Genomic DNA, 26073 nt, shown 5'->3' on the forward strand with positions numbered 1-26073 from the left:
AATTAGACACAATAAGATAATAATAGTAAAAATTTAAAATTTTGAAATGCTTAATTATCTATATTTATTTATCTATTAAAAAAAGTCAAAAAACATCCAATCAAATTATAGAAAATATTATATATATTTTTAGGTTAATATTTTTTAATTGATTAAAATTAAGGTTATTTTAGGATATCTTAACTCATAAGGACAATATCGGTAATTTCATTATTTTTTCTCATTTTCACTTTTATATATAGTATAGATAGATAGATTAGATGAATATATAATATAGATAAATAGATAGATTAAATGGAATTAATTTGTGATTAAATGGAAAAAAATAATAAATACTCAAAGGATTTAACAGCGAGTGTAATATTAAAAGTGATGAAGTAATTTGTTATTCTCCAGTCTTAACGTTTCTATATTGAAACAAAAATATCCATACTTGACTACTCTTCGTTAGAGGTTTCGACTTTAAGTTACAGGTATGAAGTGGTTTATCAGTAAACCACTGAAATAGTAATTGGTTAATCGTATGGAAAATTTTCCAAAACAAATAATAAGATTTTTCCAAGAATATAAACTTACTCTCTACTTCATGTAAAATTAAGCACACAAATGGGCCTTTTTTTTGCAGTGGATTCAATCTAACAGGAAAGTCCAAAAGACATCTACAGCCCAAATTTAACATGATTAGCTCTGCTCAAAGCCTGTCTTAGGCCCACATGAGCAGCTAATTTTTCGTCTGCCATGTCTACTTGACTACTAGCTTTAGCTCAAACTGTAAACGACTGGAGAAGAAGCAACAGCCGGCTTGCTTGGCCAATCCTCTCTTCTGAAAACCTCCATTCCTTTATATTGTCCAATTAAATGCAGTAACTGCAAACACCTAATTTTGACAGTTGCTTACCCTGAAGATGGCTGGAAGTGGCCGGAGGAGTGCGCGGAGCAGAATCAAATCCTCAACCGATGGCAGCGATGACGGCCTTCTTGGTAGCACAAAACCGAACTTGAAGTTACGAAGAGATAGAACTAAAGATCACAATTTGATTCCAATCATAAATGTTGATCTCAAAATCATGCTTGGAATTGGCGTTTTCTCGTTCTTAATTATCTTCTTCTTGATTCATAATCTCATAAAGCCTAGTGAAGAAGCTCAGCGACCTAGGGTTGTTACTCCGTTTCCTGCTCCGAAGATCATGGACCTTCCTCAGGTAGCCTTACTTCTAAATTTCGATATTTGTCTTCGCATTCTATTAATCATTGCTTAAGATTTCTTTTTATTTGATCATTGAAGTTTCAAGGAGAGCATAAAGAGAGCTTATACTGGGGAACGTATCGACCTCATGTTTATCTTGGAATTCGCGCCAGGTATTCCCTTCAAGTATTGCTTGGATGTTCGTTTATGAATTTGTTTATTTGATTATCAAAGAATCTAGTTATTTATCTAATCCGTTATTTTTTTTATTTTTTTAAATTATCTTCTTTTGTCTCCTTGCATTTGGTGACTGGCAGGACTCCTCAGTCTTTGGTCGCTGGTTTGATGTGGATTGGCATAAAAGATGGAATGTATCATATGCGACATGTATGCCAAGACTCAGATGAGCTAAGCACGTATGGCTGGACACAACATAATGCTCGTGATTTTGGACACCAAGTGCTGGTTGATCATGGCTTGAAGTTGGAAACTAGTTTCTTGAAATCTAAAAGTGAAGGCAGTGGCTATGGAGGGGATTGGGCAGTTCGAATTGATGTGCAAAGCGGAAAGTAAATAACTTCACCTGCTATCTTAATGGTTTCTCACAAATGCACGTTATGCTTCTTCTCCCCCCCCACAGATTGAATTGGCACTGAAATATAGAGATTTCAACTAGTTGAGCAATGTACATGGTATGATTATTATTGTTCCCCATGGGAAAACTTGCAGGCCTGAGTGGGATAAGGAAAATGGGCATTTGTTTTTCTATTTGGCTGATGAAGATGGAAGTGCTCTAACTTTGAGAGGAGATACCATAGACATCCGTGAGAATTCTCTTCTGGCATCAGGTTCACGTGCAGACATTGGAGGTTGGCAGCTACATTTAGAATCAAAGGTAATGTAATGATGAAGGTGATGGTGAAAGGCTTATAGTTTTCCTCCTATTCAGATACTTATATGGTAATATTGTGATTAACTAACTACATTCATAAATTATGGTTAATTGTGCTCAAGTCAACAATACCTTCGATATGCTTGTACTATGTTTTAGTTAATGAATTTTGTTCTGTGTATAACCAATCTAGCTAATATCCATCACAATTGTAGCTTCAAGTTCATATTTTTCATTACTATCCAATATGCATGCATAAGTAACCCATAGGGGGGAGATGGAAGGTTTGTTGTGTCAGTTAATTTGAGTAGTACAGTTGATGCAGGAGCAATCCTAGTCCTAATTGGATTCCTAGCACAACTAGGATTTTATTTAATTTGCTGTGTTATTTCCGATTTGCATTAGTTTTCCGTTTCCTTATTTGATTAGGATTTACTATTTTATCATTGAATAGGAATAGAGTTTTAATTCTTTCTTTAATTAGGATTCCTAATCTAGTTAGGATTTATCACTATAAATAGACAGCACTAGTAGCATTGTAAATCATCTTATTTTTCCTCATAATTTTAATTCAAAGGTTATAAACCTAATTATTTACTGTTCCACCCACAATCAACCCTATTCTAGCTTACTTGTTAAAAACTGACAGCCCTACATCTTCCCCCTGCGTCAACTGGTATCAGAGCACAAAAACAGATCCTAGGATTCTTTTTTTTGTCTGAATTAAACCATGGTTGGAAGAGGCAGAGGCAGAGGCCCCAACAAGATGAAATAGCTGAGATGCGGCGAATGATTGAGGATTTGACCCGGGCTGTACAAGCTTTGCAGCGTCAGGAACCCGTGGAAGCCCGAATGGAGACTCCGGAAGGCAACCACCAAAACCTTGATTTTCAAGAAGCTCTTGAGAGTGAAGAGGAAGTCGAGGACGTAAACCCCTTTCATGAAGCTGGACTTGCAAACCCAGCAGCACGAGGCAGATTGGAAGAGCGTTTACTTCATGCTCTTGATTTAAATAGTGGAGGAGTTAAAATTGAAGTCGCTGATTTTTATGGAAAATTTCATGCCGAAGACTATTTAGATTGGGAAATTAGTTTAGAAAATCATTTTGAATGGAAACCAATGGTTGAAACCCGAAAAGTGCTTTTTGTAAAGCTTAAATTAAAGAGTACTGCACTTCAATGGTGGAAGAGAGTTGAGGAGTAGCGTGCACGACAAGGAAAGCTTAAAATCAGCACGTGGGAGCACATGAAAACTAAGCTAAGGAAGCAATTTTTAGCAGCTGATTACGCAATGGAACTATATGAAAGGTTCCACTGCTTGAAACAAAATAGCATGTCTGTTGAAGAGTACATTGCAGAATTTAATAATTTGTCCATTTGAGTTGGAATATCTGAAAGTAATGAACAAATTACCTCTCGCTACCTTGCTGGTTTGAATCAGTCCCTTAGAGATGAAATGGGCATAGTCCGATAACACAATCTTGAAGATGCTCGTCAATATGCCTTAGCAGCTGAAAAGCGAGTTTCTCGTTACGGTGCTAGAAGGCCCATAAACAAAAGCAATTTGCAAAACAATTTCGGACCTGCAAGAGGGATTCAAACAACTCAACGAAGCGGGAAAGAGGCTGCCGCTACTAATAAATACAATGAAGAGACAGCCCGTGTTGATGGGAACGGTAAAGGGAAAGGTATAGTACCTTATGGTGGACAAAACAATTCTAGTTCGTCTACAAGAAGAGGCAACAATTCTCAAGTTCGTTGTTTTACTTGTGGAGAAAAGGGACATACTTCATTCATCTGTCCACAAAGGAGGGTGAATTTAGCCGAGTATGATGAAGACCAAGGCCCTATTTTTGATGAATATGATGAGGAAGTAGAAGAAATTGATGTTCACCCAGCTCAAGGTGAGTCTTTAGTTGTTCGAACAGTCATGACAGCCATGAACAAAGAAGGAAAAGAAGATTGGAGGAAGCGTAGCATTTTCCGTACACGTGTTATTTGTGAAGGCAAAGTGTGTAATTTAGTCATTGATGGAGGAAGTATGGAAAATATAATATCAAAGGAGGCCGTAGAAAAATGAAAGCTTCCTACAACAAAACATCCTCATCCATACAAAGTAGGTTGGTTGAAGAAAGGACATGAGATACTAGTAACATCTCAATGCTTAGTGCAATTCACAATGGGAGATGACTTGGCAGATGAAGCACTATGTGATGTAGTACCAATGGATGTTGGGCATATTCTAGTGGGACGACCTTGGTTGTATGATCATGATATGGACCACAAGACAAGGTCTAATACTTGCTCGTTCTACAAGGACAACAAGAAGTACACTTTGCATCCTCTCAAGGAAGAAACAAGGCCAACAACAAATAAAGGAGCTGCAACTAGTAAATTAAATGGGCTTGTAAGTGTTAAAGAATTTGCAGCTGCGCATAGTGAGGTGGGAGTCACATATGCCTTAGTGAGCAAACTAATAGGAGCTGACCAGGTTGAAAAATCAATTGAATATTCCTTTGAAATTCAACGATTATTGCAGGAATTCAAGGAGCTGATTAATGAAGATGTACCGAAAAGCTTGCCACCATTAAGAAGCATCCAACATGCTATTGATTTGGTACCAGGAGCAGCTTTACCAAATCTGCTTGCATACCGAATGCCTCCTTTACAGCGGGCTGAAATAGAAAGACATGTTAAGGAATTATTGGAAAAAGGTCTGGTGCGTGAAAGCAAAAGTCCATGTGCCTGCCCAGCCTTATTAACACCAAAGAAAGACGGCTCTTGGAGAATGTGTGTAGATAGTCGTGCTATAAACAAGATTACAATCAAATATCGCTTTCCAATACCAAGATTGGAGGATATGCTTGATCAACTAGCGGGTTCTAAAGTGTTCTCCAAAATTGACTTGAAAAGTGGATATCACCAAATTAGAATGAGGCATGGTGATGAATGGAAAACAGCTTTTAAGACACCAGATGGGTTATTTGAATGGTTAGTAATGCCATTTGGCCTTTCTAATGCACCAAGCACATTCATGAGAGTCATGACAGATGTACTCAAACCTTTCTTGAATTCTTTCGTTGTGGTATATTTCGATGACATTTTGATTTATAGCCGCACCGAGGAAGATCATTTAAAACACTTGCGACAAGTGTTAGAAGTACTTCGTCAAGAGCAGCTGCACATAAACCTAAAAAAATGCAGTTTCCTGCAACCAGAAGTGGTATTCCTAGGATACATTGTGTCCGCTGAAGGATTAAAACCAGATCCAGAAAAGGTTCGTGCAATTACCGAATGGCCAGCACCACAATCCATCAAATAAGTTAGAAGCTTTCATGGTTTGGCCTCTTTCTATAGGAGATTTATCCAAAATTTCAGCTCAATTATGAGTCCTATAATTGAATCTATGAAAGAAGAAAAGTTTGAGTGGACAAATTTTGCACAAAAGGCATTTGAAAGAATCAAGTTTTTGATGACTAGAGCACCTGTTCTTGCACTTCCAGATTTTGAGAAATTATTTATTGTCGAATGTGATGGTTCACATGAAGGGATTGGAGCTGTTCTTAGCCAAGAGGGCAGACCTCTTGAGTTTTTTAGTGAAAAGTTGTCTGAAGCTAAGAAGCGTTACTCAACTTATGATCTAGAGTTCTATGCCTTGGTAAGAGCTATTCGACATTGGCAACATTACTTAGCTTATCGTGAGTTTGTGGTTTTTTCTGATCATCAGGCCTTGAGGTATCTAAAATCTCAGAATAAACTCAACAATCGACATGCTAAGTGGAGTTCTTTCCTTGATGAATTTAATTTCTCACTAAAGTATAAATCCGGTCAATCTAATATTGTGGCTGATGCATTGAGTAGAAGATCCCTAATTTTGTCAATTTTGAGCACTCAAATTACTGGTTTTGAAGAACTGAAAAACCAGTATGATTCAGATTCATGTTTTGGCAAGATAAAGGCTAATTTACTGCATTCTTCTGAAGCTGAAAGTCTGCCATACCGATTGCAAGATGGTTATTTATTCAAATGGAATAAGCTATGCATTCCTGAAGGATCTTTAAGGGAACAAATCATTAGAGAACTTTATGGAAATGGTTTGGGAGGACACTTTGGTAGAGACAAGACTTTTGCGATTGTTTCTGACTGTTATTATTGGCCAAAGATAAAGATGTGAGAAAATTGGTGGAACGATGTCCAGCCTGTTTACTTGGAAAGGGAAGCACGCAAAATACAGGATTATATACTCCTTTACCCGAGTCAGATGCACCTTGGGTTCACTTGAGTATGGATTTTGTTTTGGGACTTCCAAATACAGCAAAGGGATTTGATTCTATATTTGTTGTAGTGGATCGTTTCTCTAAAATGGCTCATTTTATCCCATGTTTAAAGACTTCTAATGCAATTCATATTGTTGAGTTATTTTTTCGAGAGATCGTGAGACTACATGGTGTTCCAACTTCTATTGTTTCCGATAGAGATGTAAAGTTTATGGGGCACTTTTGGAGGACTTTATGGAGAAAATTTGGAACAGAATTGAAATATTCCAATACTTGCCATCTGCAAACAGACGGTCAGACGGAAGTTGTCAATCGTAGTTTGGGAAATCTATTAAGATGTCTCGATGGGAGCAATACAAAGACATGGGATCTAGTTGTTCCCCAAGCTGAATTCGCATATAACAACTCAGCCAATCGAAGTATTAAGAAGACTCCTTTTGAGGCTGCTTATGGACTTAAACCTCAGAATGTACTCGATTTGGTGCCCTTGCCCCAAGAGGCTAGAGTAAGTGCTGAAGGGGAATTGTTTGCTGATCACATCAGGAAAATTCATACAGAAGTGAAAGCTGCCTTAAAAGACAGCAATGCATCATATGCCTATACAGCCAACCAGCATCGGCGCGTACAAGAATTTGAAGAAGGTGATCAGGTTCTCGTCCACTTAAGACAAGAACGTTTCCCTAAAGGAACTTATCATAAGCTGAAATCTAGAAGGTTTGGACCTTGTAAGGTGTTGAAGAAGATCAGTTCCAATGCCTATGTAATTGATCTTCCATCTGATTTACAAATCAGCCCAATTTTTAATGTTTCAGAATTGTATCCTTTTCATGAATTTGATGGAGTGCCATCCTCCATTGAAGCACAAGTACAAGAGCTGCCAATTGCAAAGGCTGATGTTATTGAGGAAGTGTTGGAAGTCAAGGAAGCTCGTTCTAGGTGTGGCAACCAATATAGACGATTTTTAGTTAAGTGGTTTGGAAAACCAGCAAGTGAAAGTACTTGGATTTCTGAAGAAGAGCTAAAGCAAGTTGATCCAGCCATATATGCGGAATATAGCAAGGCTTACTCGTCGGAGCCGAGTCTTTTTCAAACCCGGGGAGAATGATGCAGGAGCAATCCTAGTCCTAATTGGATTCCTAGCACAACTAGGATTTCATTTAATTTGCTGTTTTATTTCAAATTTGCATTAGTTTTCCGTTTCCTTATTTGATTAGGATTTACTATTTTATCATTGAATAGGAATAGAGTTTTAATTCTTTCTTTAATTAGGATTCCTAATCTAGTTAGGATTTATCACTATAAATAGACAGCACTAGTAGCATTGTAAATCATCTTATTTTTCCTCATAATTTTAATTCAAAGGTTATAAACCTAATTATTTACTGTTCCACCTACAATCAACCCTATTCTAGCTTACTTGTTAAAAACTGACAGCCCTACATCTTCCCCCTGCGTCAACAGTGAACTCATATGAGGGATATGAATGTTCCTCCATGTGATTGTTCTGCTTATAGTTCTTATTCTTTGAAACAGTGGATGGACATGTGAAGTTTCTCTGCTTTGTGTATTAGTTGTGTGTGTGTATTCACCAACTACAATTTAGGAATCTCGTGTCGTTTAAATCTTATCATATTTCATCTCACTTTACCATGAGTCTTGTAAAATATTTCCTCTTTGATATTGAACTGTAGCCAACTTGTTTTTTAGGATGATTTGGAGATCCACTATTCTGGATTCAAGACACCTCATATTCACAATTTGTCTGATCTTGTCCTGCAAAATCTCGGGGTGCAAGTATGTTGGTTTTTATCTTTATGTCAATTTTTTGCTCCATTATCATATAAATAGGGGAAGTATGCATCTTCTAACTTATGAGAATGGTTAATTTCTTGATTTTTCTGTTTGCACATATGCATTTTGCCAGTTAAGGAAGTTTAGACTGCTGCAGCTGTCTGACTCATCTAATGGTTCTCCAAATATCTTAGTTTTTCAGGCGAGTGGGATGCTATCTGTTCTATAATACACATATTTTTTTTCCTTAAGTAAACGTTATGATATTCATCTTTCTTCTGCGACATCTTGAAGTTTGTAATGTTGTGCAGATTTCTGCAAGCATTCCATTCAAAGCAGATGTTGCTTTTGTATCTGGAAGTGGAGTAAGAAATTCAAGAATAAAGGAACGTGTAGACAGCCTAACAGGTTTTCCACATCTATTTCATCTCAATAAAATATTCTTAAATTTAATTTTCTATGGATTATGTTATGCGACCTCTTCTGCCTACAAAGTGGAAAAGTATAGATTTTTTTTTTTTTGTTTTCCATTATTTCAGATTTAAAACCATATGTTATTGTTTTGCGGTTTCCACATTTTGGAAGCTCCAGGTTTATGTCAAATTCAATTGTAATATTCTTTATTATTAATTAGATTATTTATTTATGTGAACCATTTCCTTTATAATTTTTATCTTTTTCTTGACTTCAAGTGAAACTCTATTTGTAGGCTTCTAAGTGTTGAAATCTCTGTTTCTCCCAGAAGATTCTTACTTTGGTCGATAATTTCAGGTAACTCAATGACAAGTCAACTACAGGAGAAGCAATCAGAATTTGATGCAAAGTTCAGAAGGTGCTTTGATGTATCTGGCAAGGTATTAATCTTGAGATTCAGGAACTGCATAGCATTATAGTCCGCATATTCAGAAACTCTTAGCCACACTGATTTAGAAAGATAGCAGATATAGTCGTCCTTTCATATCATTTCAATTTTCAATGTCCCTTGAAATAACAAATGTAGTGGTAAAGTTGATTCTCAAAGGTTGTAATTAAATAATCTATTCTTGTTTTGTATGTCAATTAAATATAAGCAATCATCATGCACTGTATCAAGGTCAAAGCCATCTGAGTCCCTGTTTTCTCCTTTAATGGTGCTTTTTCCACATCCTCCCCCCCCCCCCCCCAAAAAAAAAAAAAAAAAAACAGTTTATGATGCTGGAAATGGGACCTTGAAATCATGCATTTGTCTTCCTGATGCAGGAGCAATCCTAGTCCTAATTGGATTCCTAACACAACTAGGATTTTATTTAATTTACTGTTTTATTTAAGATTTGCATTAGTTTTCCGTTTCCTTATTTGATTAGGATTTACTAGTTTATCATTGAATAGGAGTAGAGTTTTAATTCTTTTTTTAATTAGGATTGCTAGTCTAGTTAGGATTTATCACTATAAATAGACAGCACTAGTAGTATTGTAATTCATCTTATTTTTTCTCATAATTTTAATTCAACGGTTATAAACCTAATTACTGATTACTGTTCCACCTATGATAAACCTTATTCTAGCTTACTTGTTGAAAACTGACAGCCTTACATCTTTCCCCTGCGTCACTTCCTAATACATTGTCCTCTGGCTGACCGTTATAACTTTTTGCAACTGTTGCCCGTCCTTTAGACATCTTTACAACCATATAGAAGTAGGTAATATGGACAATCTCGTGCTCTGACTTCCATAGGGAAAATTTAAAGGACTAACTAATGTGGAATATTGCATACATGACTGGCATAGTCCAAAATTCTATTCTTTGCTCCAAAAGATAAATTCAATTCCTTAATATTTTAGCTAAACAATATAGAATACTGACATTGTCTGAATATTTGTTCAGCTTGAATCTGAATCTGTAATTGTCGGTAAGGCTGCTGTCGCCAATATGTTGGGAGGCATTGGCTACTTTTATGGTCAATCAAAAATTTCCTACCCAAAAAATTCTAATGTAAGTTACATGTTTTGATTTCAGAGTTTATTTTTAATGCAATATGTAATCTATTAAATGGGCATATGATTGGTATATGAACATATTAACTGCTTCTTTTTCTTTCATATAAAGAGCTTCTTTTTTTTTTTTTTTTGGGTTGATTGGTTGGGAGGGGGACGTTTTATGAATTCTTAATCTTCACTTCAAAGAAGTCGCTCAACCACTGGGCTACTGGTAAACGGTTTACAATAATCTTAAGTACTGATTCTTAGTTCATTTACTTAGCTTTTCTTTCATTCTTGAATTATTTTCTTCTGTAAAACACAATCTAGAATGATTTATTAGGTCAACAGAATATGGCTAGATTGAACTTAGTACTACTAGGGGTAGAGAGGGAGATCATTGGTCGTTGTTGTATGAAGAAGATAGGGAAAAATGAAAGTGAAGAGGAAAGAAGCCATCATAAGCTAAGAGAAGGGAAAGGGGAGAAGGCGGGGGGGAGGGGGGGGGGGAGGGAGGTGGGTGGGGTGGGGAGAGGAGTACACCAGCAAAAAGATAAGAATTTTTATCTTGTCTTTCTCTGTGCTTCCCTTCTATAGAGATAGAACCACTGGATTCTGACCTTCATAAATGAAAGAATAAAATAAAGGCCTTGTGCTTGAAATTTTCACGTTCAAATATGCCATTCTCTTCTTCCAAAGTTCAGCTGGAAAAATTGCTGCCTTTGCATTTGGTACTACCTGTAATCGTTTTGAACATCTGACAAAGTCATACAGTGGGCATTTTTTTCTGCAGCACGAAGGTCATAATAATTTTATTGCATATTGGCCAGCTGAGCTTTACACAGCTGTTCCAAGTCGCCCATTCTTTCCAAGGGGATTTCTATGGGATGAAGGTTTTCATCAGTTACTGATTTGGTTAGTTTCCTTCTTTTAATCCTCCTCTGAATGGAAATTTTGAGTTACTTCTTTTTTTAACTACAATTAAATGTATGGTTTCAAAATTTTTGGAAATGAGCAGGCGTTGGGACGTTAAAGTAACCTTGGATATTGTTGGCCACTGGTTAGATTTAATGAATGTGGATGGGTGGATTCCACGGGAGCAAATACTTGGGTCTGAAGCTCTGAGGTAATATCAGTCAAGTATAGTTAACAAATACGTGCAGTAAATTTCGTGCCCAATTTATTTGGAAGTAAATCTGAACCTTAAAAATAAAATAAAAAATAAAAAGAGTTTTGAATTCATTTTATTGCTTGAGTAATCATGCAAGGTCTTTTCTGGTGTAATTGCAGTAAGGTTCCCGAGGAATTTGTTCTTCAGTATCCAACTAATGGAAATCCACCGACCTTATTTCTGGTTATAAGTGGTAAGGTTTTTTTTTAATTAAATTTTATATACTGGGTTTTCAATTTTATGATTGTAAGCATCAGCAAGCATTAAACGTAATTATTAAAGTGTATTATAGCATTTGATTCATCTCTTTTGCTACTATTTTTATCTTGTAGAGGAATGAGGAAATATCTTTTATCCTTACCTCAACCAAAAAAGGGGAAAAAAAAACTTGCTGTCCTTTAGCTTATGTCCATATTCGATATTGGATTGATCAAGCAAAGTTCTTTCTAAATTTGTCAGTGAAGAGTGCCGTAATAAGGTGATGGTGCTAGCTTCTGAAACAAGTAAATGAGCTGATGCAAATTTCTTCTGTTTTAATGTTTCAGTGGAGGTTTCAGTGGAGAAATCTACGAAGTCATTGATCCTACATTGCTAGACTTAAGTAGACTGAATTAAGTCAACCTGCATTTGGGTTTTATGGTGGTTTGCAGCTTCGTTAGGCATGTATGTGATATACCCTTCTAAAAGCAGAATAAGTTTTACAAAAGTACATTGGAACTTATCATATTTGGAAGTACAAAAATGTGGAACTGAATAATTATTTCTCGTCTTACCTGTGCCAATCGTCTGGTGGTTCAAACGAGTTGTGTAACGTTGCATACTCCTTGATGATCACCATTGATCTGGTTTTAGATATATACATATTAAACCTTGCAACAAAAATCATGTAACAATAATCAGAAGTGTAACATGAAAACAATGCTTCCTGATGATCACACATTGATCTGGTTTTAGATAATATATTTCTTTTTGAATTATGCATATTAAAACTTGCAATGAAGTGATGTAATCATAATCAGAAGTGTAACATGAAAATTATGCTTCTTCCAGATCTACTTTATGGCATAAAGAACAATAAGTTTACCTCTGCTGAAAACAATGAGATCACTTCTTTCCTAGAGCGGGCTTATGTTCGTCTTGAAGCTTGGTTCCAGTGGTTCAATACCACCCAGTCAGGTACTCCACCCTTCCAATTCCAATTCGGATTTTTTTTTATTTTTTTTTTTGAGATGGGGGGGCTGGGAGTGGGTGAAGTTTACGAGGTATTGGATTGATGTTGTTCTTGAAATGAACAACCTTGGTTTTATTATGATATTTCAATTTTGCTTTGCCCTATTTGAAGTGTGTGACATGTTGTCAAAGCTCCGAAAATAGGTATTAGACTTGAGGTCATTTGAAACTTTACAAACTGTGTTAAACAACTATACATCTGTTGCTTGAATGATAACAATTGACTTACATATGCAACCAAGGTCATTGAACTTCAGGCTTTAAAGTATTCTTGAATTTTCCTTTGGTAGGGAAGTGGACATTCATCTTTCCAAAACATGTCTGGCAGATGTTTGGACAACTAGTACAAGACATTTGCTTAATTTAATTGTTAGCATGTTGACTTTTTTTTTTGGTTGACTTTTGTGATCTAGGAAAGGAGATTGGAAGCTATTTTTGGCATGGGAGGGATAATTCAACAATTCGTGAACTAAACCCGAAGGTCCTATTTTAGAGCATTTCGTAGTTCTCTCTTTCCTCTGGAGTTGAGTTATTTAAGAGTACAGATCATATAGTATGTAATTTTAGGCAAAGAGTCCTGCAACAGTATGTTTAAATGTAATTGACTTTACAATGATTATTAATCTTTTTTCCAATCAAAAGATTTGCCAAGCTGTGCTCATTATATCTGCGTGTACAGACACTGTCCTCGGGGCTGGATGATTATCCCCGTGCATCACATCCAAGCGAAGAAGAACGTCACTTGGATCTTAGATGCTGGATGCTTCTTGCTGCAAATTGCATGCATTCCATATCACAGCTGTTACAGAAAAAATATGAGTCTGGAAAGGTATAGTAAAAAGGTCGAGTATCTGGATACAGGAATACTAGGGAAATAAATTTAATGCTTCATAGGTCTAAAAGAGTTTGGCTCAATGCAGGACTATGGTTCAATAGCCAATCTACTTTCAGATTTTGAACTGCTGAATCAGGTTTGCGATGGTTTCAATGCTTTATAAGAATAGCTTAAATTCCCTTACTTTTTAACTATACCAGATTGTCAGTATAAAATACTTTTGATGTCATGTTTAATTGTATAAAACTGCAGCGTGCAGTTGGCCCTATTTCTGTTTTTCTTTTCCCTCTTTGGGTGTCTGATTGACTTGTCATGTTTTATCAGATGCACCTTGATCCTGAATATGGAGCATATTTTGATTTTGGAAATCATACTGAAAAGGTTCTTTCTTGTTTCTCATTATTTCTTCTCAGATACACAGGGAAGATGTGCCTATGCTATTCTGACTGTTTAGTTGTTGTAATTTCTATGTTCGTTGATGTGCTTATGTCCCTCTTCATTGTTGGTTTTATTCCTTTTATGGTCTGTCCAGATGTCCTATCTGTGTTATACAGTACTGGAATTTGCTAAGCCTACTGTTACTGCTACTCTTACTCTTATTAAGAGTGCAAAATTATAGGACTAAAAGCATGTCATATTATAATAAATAGGTCTGGATAGATCATTGTTGTTCAATTGGGTTCTTTGTTCCTATCCTGTTGAGTATCTCCTCTATAAATTTGAGCATAGTTTTTTCTTTTTCTTTTTTTCTTATGTAGTATTTTGACTGATTGATGAATGTCCTAGGTTCAATTAAAAGAAGCAATCGAGGAGAATAGTCATGTAAAGCAAGTTGTTCGGGAAGTATTAGAAAAGCCAGAGTTGAGACTGGTTCCTCATGTTGGTTATGTGAGCCTTTTTCCATTCATGAGGAGGATCATTCCATCTGTGAGTTGCATTGAACATCTATCATGAAAATATTGCTCCATGTGTTCTTGGGCACTCTTTCTTTCTATCTTTGTACAATGGACGTGTCATAATGTCACTTATGAGTTTTCAGTGAGCTTATCCTTGATTCCGATTTAAAACTTCATAATGTAGGACTCATGGATTCTAGAAAAACAGCTTGACTTCATCTCAAACAGGAGTGTTTTGTGGACTAACTATGGACTCCGTTCTCTTGCCAAAACCAGGTGATGATTTCCGTAGCCTAGTTATATGAAGATGTCTTTTATTTTAGTTGTTGATACTTGTTTGAGGGATTATACTACTCAAAAATGTATGAAATGTTATCTTGTATTGCACAGTTCCCTGTACATGAAACGCAACACAGAGCATGACCCACCTTATTGGAGAGGTCCTATTTGGATGAACATGAATTACATGATTCTTTCTGCACTCTACCACTACTCCAAAGGTAACAAGTCCCTGTCTCCTTCCCCTACCCATACACCCATAGAAGAGATGTTTAAATTTCATTCAACTCTTGCAGAAGATGGACCATACAGAGAGAGGGCCAAGATAATCTATGAGGACCTAAGGAGCAATTTGATTAGGTAAAGGTTCACAATTTTTACCTTTTTTTAAGCATATAGTTGCACCAATAAAATTGTTTTTGCCGTTTTGCTACAGAAATGTGGTTCAGAACTATCACAAAACTGGGTTTTTGTGGGAACAATATGATCAGACTAAGGGTAAAGGAAAAGGCGCACGCTTGTTTACTGGTTGGACATCACTCGTGCTGCTTATAATGGCAGAAACCTACAGCTGAGCTAACATCACTTTTCTTAGAGGAACTAGTTTACAAATATCTGATCTGATGTAATATTGATTTTTCATCAGCAACAGCGAAAAACATCTTGGGTTTTAACAGAGTCCTTTTTGGTTAATAGGCTAATATTAATTGTTTGATTCTGTCTAAGTCGTAATATCTTGGATAGAGGGATAAAGCAAAAGATAATATATTACAAATTACACAGAAACATCACAATACTCCTTTATAAAAGCGATCATCTATTTGACTATGGCAATAATGCTTTGTGCTCTGTCGAACAATTGAATATTTTTACATGATGAAGGCACCTTCTTTAATTTTTAAGGCATGTGCACCTAATGCTGTCTTTCTCCCCACCACGTCTTTCTTTAACTAAAACTTTAAGTTTTATCAATTAGAGGTAACTATTCTGTGGTTTTGATTTAAATCAAATTGAATTAATTTTAATTTTCTGAATTGTTCTCTGTCATCAACATTGACAGTCAAGAGTATAGAGCCAAAAAATTTCAGTTCTTTTGCTATAATTTTAAATCTTTGACCTCTAGAATTTTGAAATGCTGTTCGGAAAACACTTTGTTTACCTATACCTCAAACTAACAGTTTAGGATTTTAAACACTAAACTCTAGCTCTCAATCATTCGTCCAAAACCCTTGATCTTAGATCTATCTAAATCATACATAACCAATCCCAAATCTGAGATGAATAACTGAGAATCATCTAATACCTCAAATAGATACAACAGTAGAATAATTTATCTTCCAAAAAGGTGGTCCTAAAACAGGTGGAATGGAGGAAAGAAAAAAAAAATCTATATGACCAACCCTTACTAGTTTGGAATTTAATATGGTTGAACGATGTCTTGTATATTACTCCTTTGTCTCAAAATGCAAGTAGTTTAAGGTTTTTACACAAATATTAAAAAAGTAATATTAATTCTCTTAAATTATAACAAAATTTGGAATAACTTGACCAAATTACCCTTTATCCGAAAACTGAGAATAATTATTATATCTTATTCAAATAAGGTTAACGTTGGAAAAATATAATTTATTACTTCTTAAATTATTCAAAACGACTTATATTTGGAAAAAGATAAGCGCTCAAAAATAATTTATATTTTGGGACAGAGGGAGTAAAAATTACTATACAATGTGGACCAGTTGCTTTTAGCCTAGTGTATTAGTTGGAATCTATTGAGTTTAGTTGAAGTCTTTACAATATTATATCTTTAGACATACTCTTTGCTCAATAATCAAATCCATTATCACAACTCATTCTTTGCTTTTAACCTTAAAGAACTGCCAACAGCAAAGCCACCATTTGCACCCAACTAATCCTCTTTCCCTTTTTTTATCAAGCAAACTACATTGTGCTAAATGTTCTATATCTTATATTAGTAGTTCCTTCTGCAAATACTTTATTCCTGTAAGGTAAGAGTCACAATGAGCTTGACAAGATTGATTCTTGTATTTACCTTTCTTCTCCATCTTCATTTCGCCTTGGGGTCTGACCCGGATCCTGTCCGCGACTTCTGCATACTTAAATCAGATTCAGCAGCTCATGTTTCTTGCAAGAACTCATCAGCTGCAACAGTAGAAGATTTCATATTTTCTGGGATACAATTGCCTAAAGAATTTGATGAAACAGGACTATCTTCTATTCCAGTGAATGTGAATGTCTTTCCAGGATTAAACACATTAGGCCTGTCACTTGTTCGTGCTGATTTCGAAGTTGGTGGTGTCAATGTGCCTCATTTCCATCCAAGAGCAACTGAAGTTGCAGTTGTTTTAGAAGGGAAATTATATTCAGGGTTCATTGATACACAGAACAGAATTTTTGCTAAGGTGATTGAGAAAGGCGAAGTAATGGTTTTTCCGCGAGGTCTAGTGCATTTCCAGATGAATGTGGGAGATAAACCTGCAACTATTCTGGGAAGTTTTAACAGTGAAAATCCTGGTCTGCAAAGAATCCCAAATGCTGTGTTTGGATCAGGTATTAAAGATGAGCTTTTGGAGAGGGCTTTTGGATTGAAAGGTAAAGAGATTGCCAAGTTGAGAAAAAAATTTGCTCCACATGAGTAGTTGAGCTAAAATGAATAAAGGGTATCTGTCAATTTATGGATATATACCATGTGAGTTGATATTTAAACCTTGCATTGTATATTTAATTGCAAATATTTATAAATCAAGTTCATTTTTTTAGAATGCATTAACAGAATGAAATTTCAGTAGTTTGGTTTCTGGTTTAGTAAAAAACCTTGCAAGCATTTATAGGAAGCGTTTTGATCAGCCCATGTTATGCATTGCTTTCTAGGGAAAAAGAACAAAAATAGAAATGAATTTGTGTTTCTGTTTAACTGTTAGCTCGGTAAAATTAGCTGTTTTAGTAGCAGTTAGCAGTTTTAGTAGCGGTTAGCAATTTTAGTAACTTTTAGCTATTTTAGTAGCGTTTAGCTGTTTTAGTAGCTTTTCATAAAACCGTAAAAGTTAAACGTTGTATGGATTAACCTTTTATTAACCTCTAAAAAGCTAGTTTAAATGTTATGTTAACAAGGTAAAAATAACATTTAATATTTTGATTGGTCAAAACGCTAAAAACTACATAAAAAGTTACTGCGAACACAATCAACATCTTTCAATCTTCCAGAGAGGTATCTTTTAGTCTGGCAATTGGCAAATAGGGCTGCAAGGCAATTTTAGTTGGTGAAAAGCTGATTTTTTCCATTGGTGATTTGCATAAATCTGTCTCTATAATTCCCAAAATCATCATAAACTTTAATTTTTTTAATTACTGATGTTATTTTTACTTCCTTTATACTCTAAATAATTGGTGTGTCCTTGAGTTGGGGCCAAAGCATAAAATAGGATTTTCTGTTGGTTAACAACACTCATAATTAGGCAGCATATGCACATAGGATAAGCATTCTGTTTGGATTGGTAAAGCAAAAGTGAATGATTGGTTAACTCTATGTCTCTTTATTATGGAATTAGTCATTAGAACAGACAGTAACACATTAACTAAAAGTTAAGAAAGAAGCATTTGACCCCAATAAGAATTTACTGTTCTTTTCTTTTTCCTTGGATTCTTTTTCTTTATTAACTTTTTTCCTTCTCAATTTAGATGTATAGGATTCTATGGAACTCTCATTCAAATTTACCTTTATATTTTTTACCCTTTACCCTTTTTATTTTAATTAATAATTTAACTAATATATTCACTTCTTCACAATCTCATCATCTTACTCTGCCATAAATGGTTAATTTGAACTGTTAACTCAACCCCTTCCCTTAAGCTGCTTTAATATAATTCTTTTTCTATTTTTTTTTTTAAATTTTTGTTCACGTTCAACTGATATGGTAGGGTAGTTTACACACTGTTTATTATTAAGTTTGTATTCAACAATAACTTTTTAAGTAACTTTAGTGTTTTAATTCGTCAAAATATTAAATGCTATTTTTAATAGTGTCCATTAACATATCATTTGAACTAATTTTTAAAGATTAAAGTAATATTTTATAAAATGTTAACATTTTATTGTTTTGAAAAACTCCTCCAACAGTTATCAGGCACCAAAATAGTTAATTTTGCCAAATATAGCCTAAGGTTAAAACTGTTTTTTCAAAAATTATCATTTTAGATTTTTTTTTTTTTTAAAAAAAAAAAAAAAAGGTTAGAACAGAACAAAGCTACATTAGAACCCGGCCCCCCGGGGGGGGGGGGTGTGTGGGTGGGGTGGGGGGCTTTACATATGGTGAGTTCAAACCTTGCTTTTTCCAAGTTTTGCAATAAGATCTAATCAATTTGCTCTCCTTTGGTTTGTGTATTAAAAATTTCCTCCCCTTCTATTTAAATCCTACCTTAAAACCTAGAAGTGTTGTTTAGCTATTATGTAACTTTTTTTTTTTTTTTTTTTTGTGAAAATAGCTTAAAATATTCAAATAAACCCTAAAAATTTTATCTCAAAAGTTGGATCAAAGACAAAGGCAATCCATACCAAAAAATAAGGGATTGACCAACATAGTCATATCCAAAGCTAATGACAAAAGAACAAAAGAGCAAGCAAGAAACATAGTGATTATTTCAGCCAAGACACAATCATCCATTTCTCATTATAATACAACACCAAAAACACAAATCATTACTAGTCATCACAGACACTAAATTAAGATGGCAAACAAAGCCTAATTAAATTTTAGTAGAAGAGTCATTCTACCCATTCAAGTTACCTATTTTTCCAGCTACAGAATAGCACTTAACATCTCATTCCAGATATCAGGCACTCCAGGGAGGCACCAATGGCTGCAATCAGAAGAAAAGGCTTTTGGGTGCTGCCTTTCTTCTTGGCTTATTGCCCTTTTATACACAGAAGGATGCCCATCTCTTCGTAAAGCCGATATCGTTGTGATATCTTGTAAATATACGGGGAAACTCATTTTTCTCAGTACTTCTTTTAGTACAACCATTTGTTCGGGGACATGTTGGTGACTAAAGAATGCTAAAGGTTTCCTTTGGTTATAGCACTTCCAGCCATTTTCCCTGCAAGGAAAATTTGGTGATTATAATGACATTATATATACATTTATCATGTGCATACATATATAAGATATGCAGCATCTACCTGTTATGCCTAGGAGACATGCTTCGAAAAATGACTCTGGTTTTTCGAGGATCGAGATTTAGATCAATCCATTTTGCCCATGTAGTGAGTCCCTTCTGATAAGCAATCATTGGGTTCATATTTTTAATGAGTCTCTGGCCTTCCATGTAGTAGTCCCACCTGAAATTTTAGTTGTGTATATGGTGGTTCAATTAAGATTAAGGTATCATACTAGTTGAAGAAAGTGATACATTTAGAAGGCAAAAAACAGTAAAGGGTTAAATCCATTTCTTACGAACTCCATTGATCAGAGTGAGTCCACCAGTGAGCTGAATCAAACACAAGAATGTCAACATTTCTCCAATATCTTGCATTCTCTTCAATCATATCCAAATGCAAAATTCTCTTGTTTCCGGCTCCTTTCTTCAATTCCACTAGCAATGGAGCCCATGTAAACTCAATTGTGGTCTCAAAGTCCTGTTTAAACCAGATAAAGCTCAAGTTATTACAACAAATTTAAGTAATATGCCAACCCTGATGCATAGAAATTCATCTTACCAAAGCATGGAAGGCCATGGAAGGACCATTATAGCTGACCATTTTATGCCCGGTTGGAATTACTCCTTGCACTAAGCAGACAAGGGATTCCCACTGGTTCCTCATAATAGAATCACCTACCAGCATTATTCTTTTCCTTCTCATTTTTCCAAGAAAATTCAGTGCATCAAACCTATACATCAAAAAGAAATGTCATGAGACAGACGTTCGATTATCGAATAATAATTAACCAGAAATAAATAAAAACATTAATCAACTAATCAAGGACCTTGGAATAGAGCAGCCATGGGGCTTCCACCTCCATTTCTCATAGTCAGAATCAGGCCTTCCATTTCTCTTACAAGTGACAGCAGTACTTAGATAAGGGCAACTTGAATCATAAAGAGGATACGACTGATCATAAACCCATTTTCCTGAAGTAAAATCACAACTACTACTTGATGAGTCATGCCTTGTTTGGACCATGTTAACTTCACTATCCTCCTCATTGAGCCAGGACAGCCCATCCTCTAAGCCAAACTGAGATGACTTGCAATTGAAGAAGCAGAGAAAAATGGTAAAGAAAAAGAAGAGAAATGGTTTAGCCATTGAAGAAGTTCAAATGGAGCTCTTACTAGACAAGAATTGGTGGGTAGATGAATTGAAGAAGAAGAAGCAGCTATAATAATGAAAGAAGACAGAGAGAGAGTGCGTTGGTGTTATGTTGTTTCATTAAGGCATGAGTTACGGAGGGAGTGGGACCCATAAGAAATGTTCTTTCCCATCATTACTTTTGCTTCTAGTAATTGTTATGTCTATCAATTTGCTTTTTTACCTTCTTTACATAATATTGTGTTGGCTAAAGAGAGAAGAACCATTCAATTCTTCTCAACAACATTGATTGTGTATCTGCAAATTCTCTTCCTTCAGCAAACATATGCACATTACGCTTTCAGCTAAGCATATGGCAAAATCCAATTCTTTTCATTAGGTTGGTTTGGTTGGAATCAAATTGAATCATTGTAATGGAATAAATTGAATTTTTATATAGAAAATAATAGAATCGAATCAAATTACCTATGGAATCAAATGAATTGAATCGATTTATTTTTAATTTATATATATTTTTTAATTTTTAATACTTCAATAGAAAAAAAATTCAATTTTTTTACTAAAACTAAAATCAATTGTTTTCTTAAAAAAAAAAAATCAAACTAAATGATTTAATCCATTAGGATGAATTTTATTAATTATTGTACATTCTGCCTTTCATTATCCTCTCATTCCATTTAGAGATGGTAGTGTTAATAGGGAGTAATTCATTTAAAATGCCTTGAACTTTGCTGATTATATCAATTGCACCCCATTTTAACCTTAACCGATGGAACATCGATTTTGAAAGTTTTATAATAATTGTACCTTAATTTAAATTTAATATCTAAAAAATCAATAAACAATACAAATATAGGTCCCACGGACTGACACATAGATTAAACTAATCCAACCCCAAACCTCAACTCAAAACGCATCGTTTTGCCTGAACCCCTCTCCTTTCTTTTCCTCCTCTTTCTTCTTCTCCAGGTCGCCTCTTCCAACACTTAAAAGCTGAAACTATTTCTGTTTGTGAGCAGATTGATGGGTGCCTAATGCCACCAGATGGACCATATTCATGGCCAGAAGCAAATAGCCAAAAACAATGGATAGTCTTTTATAGAATAGATGGTATGACTCTCACTGGAAAATGAACTATTGAAGGCAATGGAGACAAGTGGTGGGATCTCCCTTGCAAATCTCACAGGGTAATTTTACTTTATCTACTCTTGCTCTCTGTTTTCGTAATATTTTCATCAACTATCTGATTCTTTGATGAATAATCATGAACTCCTCTTAGAATTCAATTAATAATGCCATCCTAAATGTGATTTCAAGGTCCTAATGGAGGTTCCTCGAAAGGACCATGTGACATCACTGCAGTAAGTGATAATTAAACAACCAAATTACAAAAGCATTTCTTTATTTATTTTAAGTTTCACATATTAATTAACATCTTTAATTATTTGTTTTGATTCAGCTAATTCAGTTTTTCATGAGCTCCAATAAGATCGGGTGAAAGCGTTGGAAGAGGCCACCTGGAGAAGAGAGAGAGAAAAGGAAAAGAAAGGAGAGGGGTTCAGGCAAAATAGTGCGTTTTGAGTAGAGGTTTGGAGTTGGATTAGTTTAACCGATGTGTCAATGTGTGGGACCTATATTTATATTTATTTATTATTTTTTAGACATTAATTTTAAATTAAGGTACAATTATTATAAAATTTTCAAATTGAAGTATCTAAGGATTAAGGTCAAAATGGAGCGCAATTGATATAATCGATAAAGTTCAGCGTATTTTAAATGAATTACTCATTGATAAATAGTACTTCATCATATATATTATACTAATAGAGTTACAGGTAAATGGGACCCAAAAAATTTAATTTAATTAAGAATTATGTTTTTTTTAGATAAAATTAAAATATAATTTTTTGATTTAGACTATCCATTATTTCAAGTCTATTAGCTCAATTAATCTGGATTCGTCTGTGCAAGTTCATGAAGAGGCAAATTTCTCTTGTGTTTAAAAAGATTCCATATTCGGGGCTCGAACTCAAGATATCTTTTTAAGGGAGAAGGGACTTCTGTCATGTTATGAAGTGAAGCTTGGAGAAGAAGAGATCATTTAATAAAATGGTACATTGTGGCTTATGAGGCGACGTAACACCATGCTTAATCAATAAAGTTTCTTAAAATTTTATAAAAACAATTCAATTAACTTCAATTAGAAAGCTTCATGAGATGTGTAGCCAAAATTACTTTCATGCTGTAACAGCTATAATTGAGACGTATGTTGGATAATTGAGATCTAATACAATTCTCTCAATTTCTTCTTCTCTCTAAGCACTTTTTCTTCTATTCTATTCTTCTCTTCTTATTCTTCTTCTCTTGAACTGAAACCCACCATCAAGTTTTCTTTATAACTCATGCTCATGAAGCAATTTGAAAAGAAATAGTAATTCTGTATTAGAGTTAGAGCACATATAAGAGACTAGGATACAAGATATGGTTCATGAACTCAAGGGCCTCATCGAGCTAGATTTGGAAGTAATGCTTATGATGATCCTGTGACCCTGATCTTAGTACTGAGACGTAGGAAATTCTGTCACGATTCCAACAATGCAAGAATTAGCTCGATCAGACACTGTTGGGCCTCAACTTTTCCTACGGAAGTGAAACAACACCTGTATTGATGAAAAAGAGCAGAAAAGAAACACTTTTCATGGTACCATAGGGAGGTCCATTAGGGCACACCCATGGTACCTTGTGGGGGCTCCATGGTACTATGGGACCCTCATGTTACCATGGTTGGCCTCCAACAAATAAAGTTTTGTTATCATGCATGTTCTGAACTTCATAATAAGAAGGTTCAAAGATCACTCTTCTATTTTTATCACAAATCTGACTCACACTTAACAAGTTATAATGTAATCCTTCTACTAGGCATACATCTTCTATTGAAGGATTAGAACCTACCACACCAATACCAACGATTTTACCTTTTGATTTGTCTCCAAAGCTCACTGTACCTTCCTTTTTCTTTTCCAATCTGGTGAATTTCTTTCTTTCACTAGTCATATGCCTAGAGCAAGTGCTGTCCATGTACTAGATTTCTATTTTCAGCTCACTCCTTAGGCACACCTGAAAAGATCATGCAGATTTAGGTATCCAACTCATATTGGGTCTTGGAGGGTTAGTGGTAATAGGTGTATTCAGCTTACTATGATTTTTCTTCCTATTAAGACTGTTAGATTTCTGATGTTCTAAAGTCACAACATTAGAAACAATATTTTTCTTATTAGAAACATGATTCTGTTTTGAAATGCTATCATAGCTAAAACTTGTCTTTTCTTTAGAAAACGACTCTGAAAATGACATTAGAATTCTAATCTCAGTTTTCAAATATTCATTTTCAGAATTCAGATTCTTACATTTTTCTTTAAAGTGTTTCAGATTTTCAGAAAATTTATCATTATAATCTTTAAGATCTTTGATCTCTATGATAAGATCATTACATGTAACATCTTGATAAAAAGCATCTTTCAAATGATTACATTCAGTTTTTAACTTTCTGAAATCCTTCTTTAGAACTTTATGCTTTTTAACAAGCTTTTCAAATTCGGTGCAAAGGTTATTATAAGTATCTAAAAGATCATTTTCAGATTCAGATTCAGATTCAGAAACACTTACATTGCTTTCTTCACGCTTTTGGCTCATTACATCTGTTTTATTACTTTTAGCTTTTTGTGTTGAAGTCAGAGTGCTGATTTCCTTGGAGTCAGAATTGATAGTGGCCATTAGACAAATATTTGCAGTCTCCTCTTGGTCACTTTGACTTTCAGAATTATAATCGTCTGAGTCACTCCAAGCAGCTATAAATGCCTACTTTAGCTTTTCTTTCCTTGACTTCTTTTTCAGCTTAGGACAGTTGGGCTTGATATGGCTGGGCTTGTTGCACTCATAACAAACCACTTCAGAAGTTCTTTCTTAGGCAAGTTACTATTTTTAGGTGGAAAGTTCTTTTTGATAAATTTTTTTTTTATGGCCTTCCACTCTTTTTATAGAACTTTTTGAATCTCTTAGCAATAAGTGCTAAATCATCACTATCAAGATCAGAAGAGCTTTCTTCGCTAGAAACTACTTTCAAAGCTAATCCTTTCTTTTTCTTATCTTCTACAGTCAAAGAAGATTTCATCTCTTCTGAAACAAGAGCTCCTATCAGATAATCATAAGTAACGGGAGTCTCTTTGTAATTCATAACAGTTCCTATAGAATCCCATTTTTTAGGCAGAATTCTAAGGATTTTCTTAATAAGCTCATCTTCTGAAATTTCCTTTCCGAGAGTTCTCAAAGGATTAACTATATTAGTAAATCTATAATTTAATTCAGCAATGGTCTCTCCTTCTTTCATACTAAACATTTCATATTCTCTCCAGAGGATATTAATTCTGGATTCCTTCACTCGATCAGTACCCTCATAGGTAACTCTAAGTTTCTCACTAAGTCCTCGGACATACTTCATTCGTGCAAGTGACCTAAGTGGTCCAATTTCACTAAGTCTATGGCTCAGACATACTTCATTCACCCAAGTGACCTAAGCGGTCCAATTTTGCTACGTCCTTAGATTGGACATTCTTTGTTCGCCCAGGTGACCTAAATGGTCTAATTCGCTAAGTCCATAGCTCAGACATACTTCATTCGCCCAAATGACCTAAGCGATCCAATTCGCTACGTCCCTAGCTCGGACATACTTCGTTTGCTCAAGTGACCTAAGAGGTCCAATTTCGCTACGTCCCCAGCTCGGACATACTTCGTTCGCCCAAATGACCTAAACGGTCCAATTTCACTAAGTTCCTAGCTCGTACATACTTCGTTCGCTTAAGTGACTTAAGTGGTCCAATTTCACTAAGTCCCTAGCTTGGATATACCTAGTTCACCAAAGTGATCTGAACGGTCCTATTCACTACGACTATTGCTCGGATATACACAATTTGTTTATGTAAAAATGCTAAGTATAAATATTGATACGGTAAAGAAAAATGCTAACTTAGTGAAATACACACAAAAAAAAAAAAAAAAAAACACAGCACTTGAACAAAAGGAAACAACCTCTTTGCATTCCATTAAGTTAAAAGGACTATAGAAGCATAATGGCGTAAGTACAAAATTTAGCCTATACTACATCATCACTTTGCCTCCCAAAAGAAATGGCATGGATGTTTGCATCCTTTTCTAGCCAAGGAGGCGAACCATCTCTATT

At 35.1% G+C, this 26073-nt stretch overlaps 2 protein-coding genes, 1 long non-coding RNA gene and 1 other non-coding gene across 4 annotated transcripts; 3 read left to right on the forward strand and 1 right to left on the reverse strand.

The window, feature by feature from the left end:
* Positions 1 to 749: 749 nt before the first annotated feature.
* Positions 750 to 15349, forward strand: LOC105636116 (mannosyl-oligosaccharide glucosidase GCS1). The gene is made up of 22 exons (XM_012219291.4): positions 750 to 1202; positions 1286 to 1359; positions 1504 to 1755; positions 1916 to 2081; positions 8062 to 8148; positions 8279 to 8347; positions 8457 to 8553; positions 8917 to 8999; positions 10010 to 10117; positions 10895 to 11016; positions 11120 to 11227; positions 11392 to 11465; positions 12323 to 12448; positions 12916 to 12983; positions 13182 to 13331; positions 13423 to 13473; positions 13662 to 13718; positions 14124 to 14264; positions 14418 to 14509; positions 14624 to 14733; positions 14809 to 14872; positions 14949 to 15349. Exons 1-22 carry the CDS (start codon positions 906 to 908, stop codon positions 15085 to 15087), a joined length of 2535 nt encoding a protein of 844 aa, XP_012074681.1. The 5' UTR covers positions 750 to 905; the 3' UTR covers positions 15088 to 15349.
* Positions 15350 to 16329: 980 nt separating this feature from the next.
* LOC105636115 (germin-like protein subfamily 3 member 2) lies at positions 16330 to 17299 on the forward strand. Its single transcript, XR_016321210.1, has one exon. It is a non-coding gene; the product is annotated as a germin-like protein subfamily 3 member 2 (transcript).
* Positions 17300 to 19166: 1867 nt separating this feature from the next.
* TBL36 (TRICHOME BIREFRINGENCE-LIKE 36) lies at positions 19167 to 20920 on the reverse strand. Its single transcript, XM_012219289.3, has 5 exons — positions 20515 to 20920; positions 20247 to 20418; positions 19984 to 20165; positions 19710 to 19868; positions 19167 to 19627 (listed from the first exon to the last, which is right to left on the reverse strand). Exons 1-5 carry the CDS (start codon positions 20832 to 20834, stop codon positions 19330 to 19332), a joined length of 1131 nt encoding a protein of 376 aa, XP_012074679.1. The 5' UTR covers positions 20835 to 20920; the 3' UTR covers positions 19167 to 19329.
* An 821-nt stretch (positions 20921 to 21741) lies between these two features.
* LOC110009705 (uncharacterized) lies at positions 21742 to 22567 on the forward strand. The gene is made up of 3 exons (XR_002284585.3): positions 21742 to 22024; positions 22155 to 22198; positions 22297 to 22567. It is a non-coding gene; the product is annotated as an uncharacterized LOC110009705 (long non-coding RNA).
* Positions 22568 to 26073: the final 3506 nt, after the last annotated feature.

The sequence above is a fragment of the Jatropha curcas genome, chromosome 6, assembly GCF_041381405.1.
Source record: "Jatropha curcas cultivar XTBG-Jc1 chromosome 6, XTBG_Jcur_1.0, whole genome shotgun sequence".
Lineage (NCBI taxonomy): Eukaryota > Viridiplantae > Streptophyta > Magnoliopsida > Malpighiales > Euphorbiaceae > Jatropha > Jatropha curcas.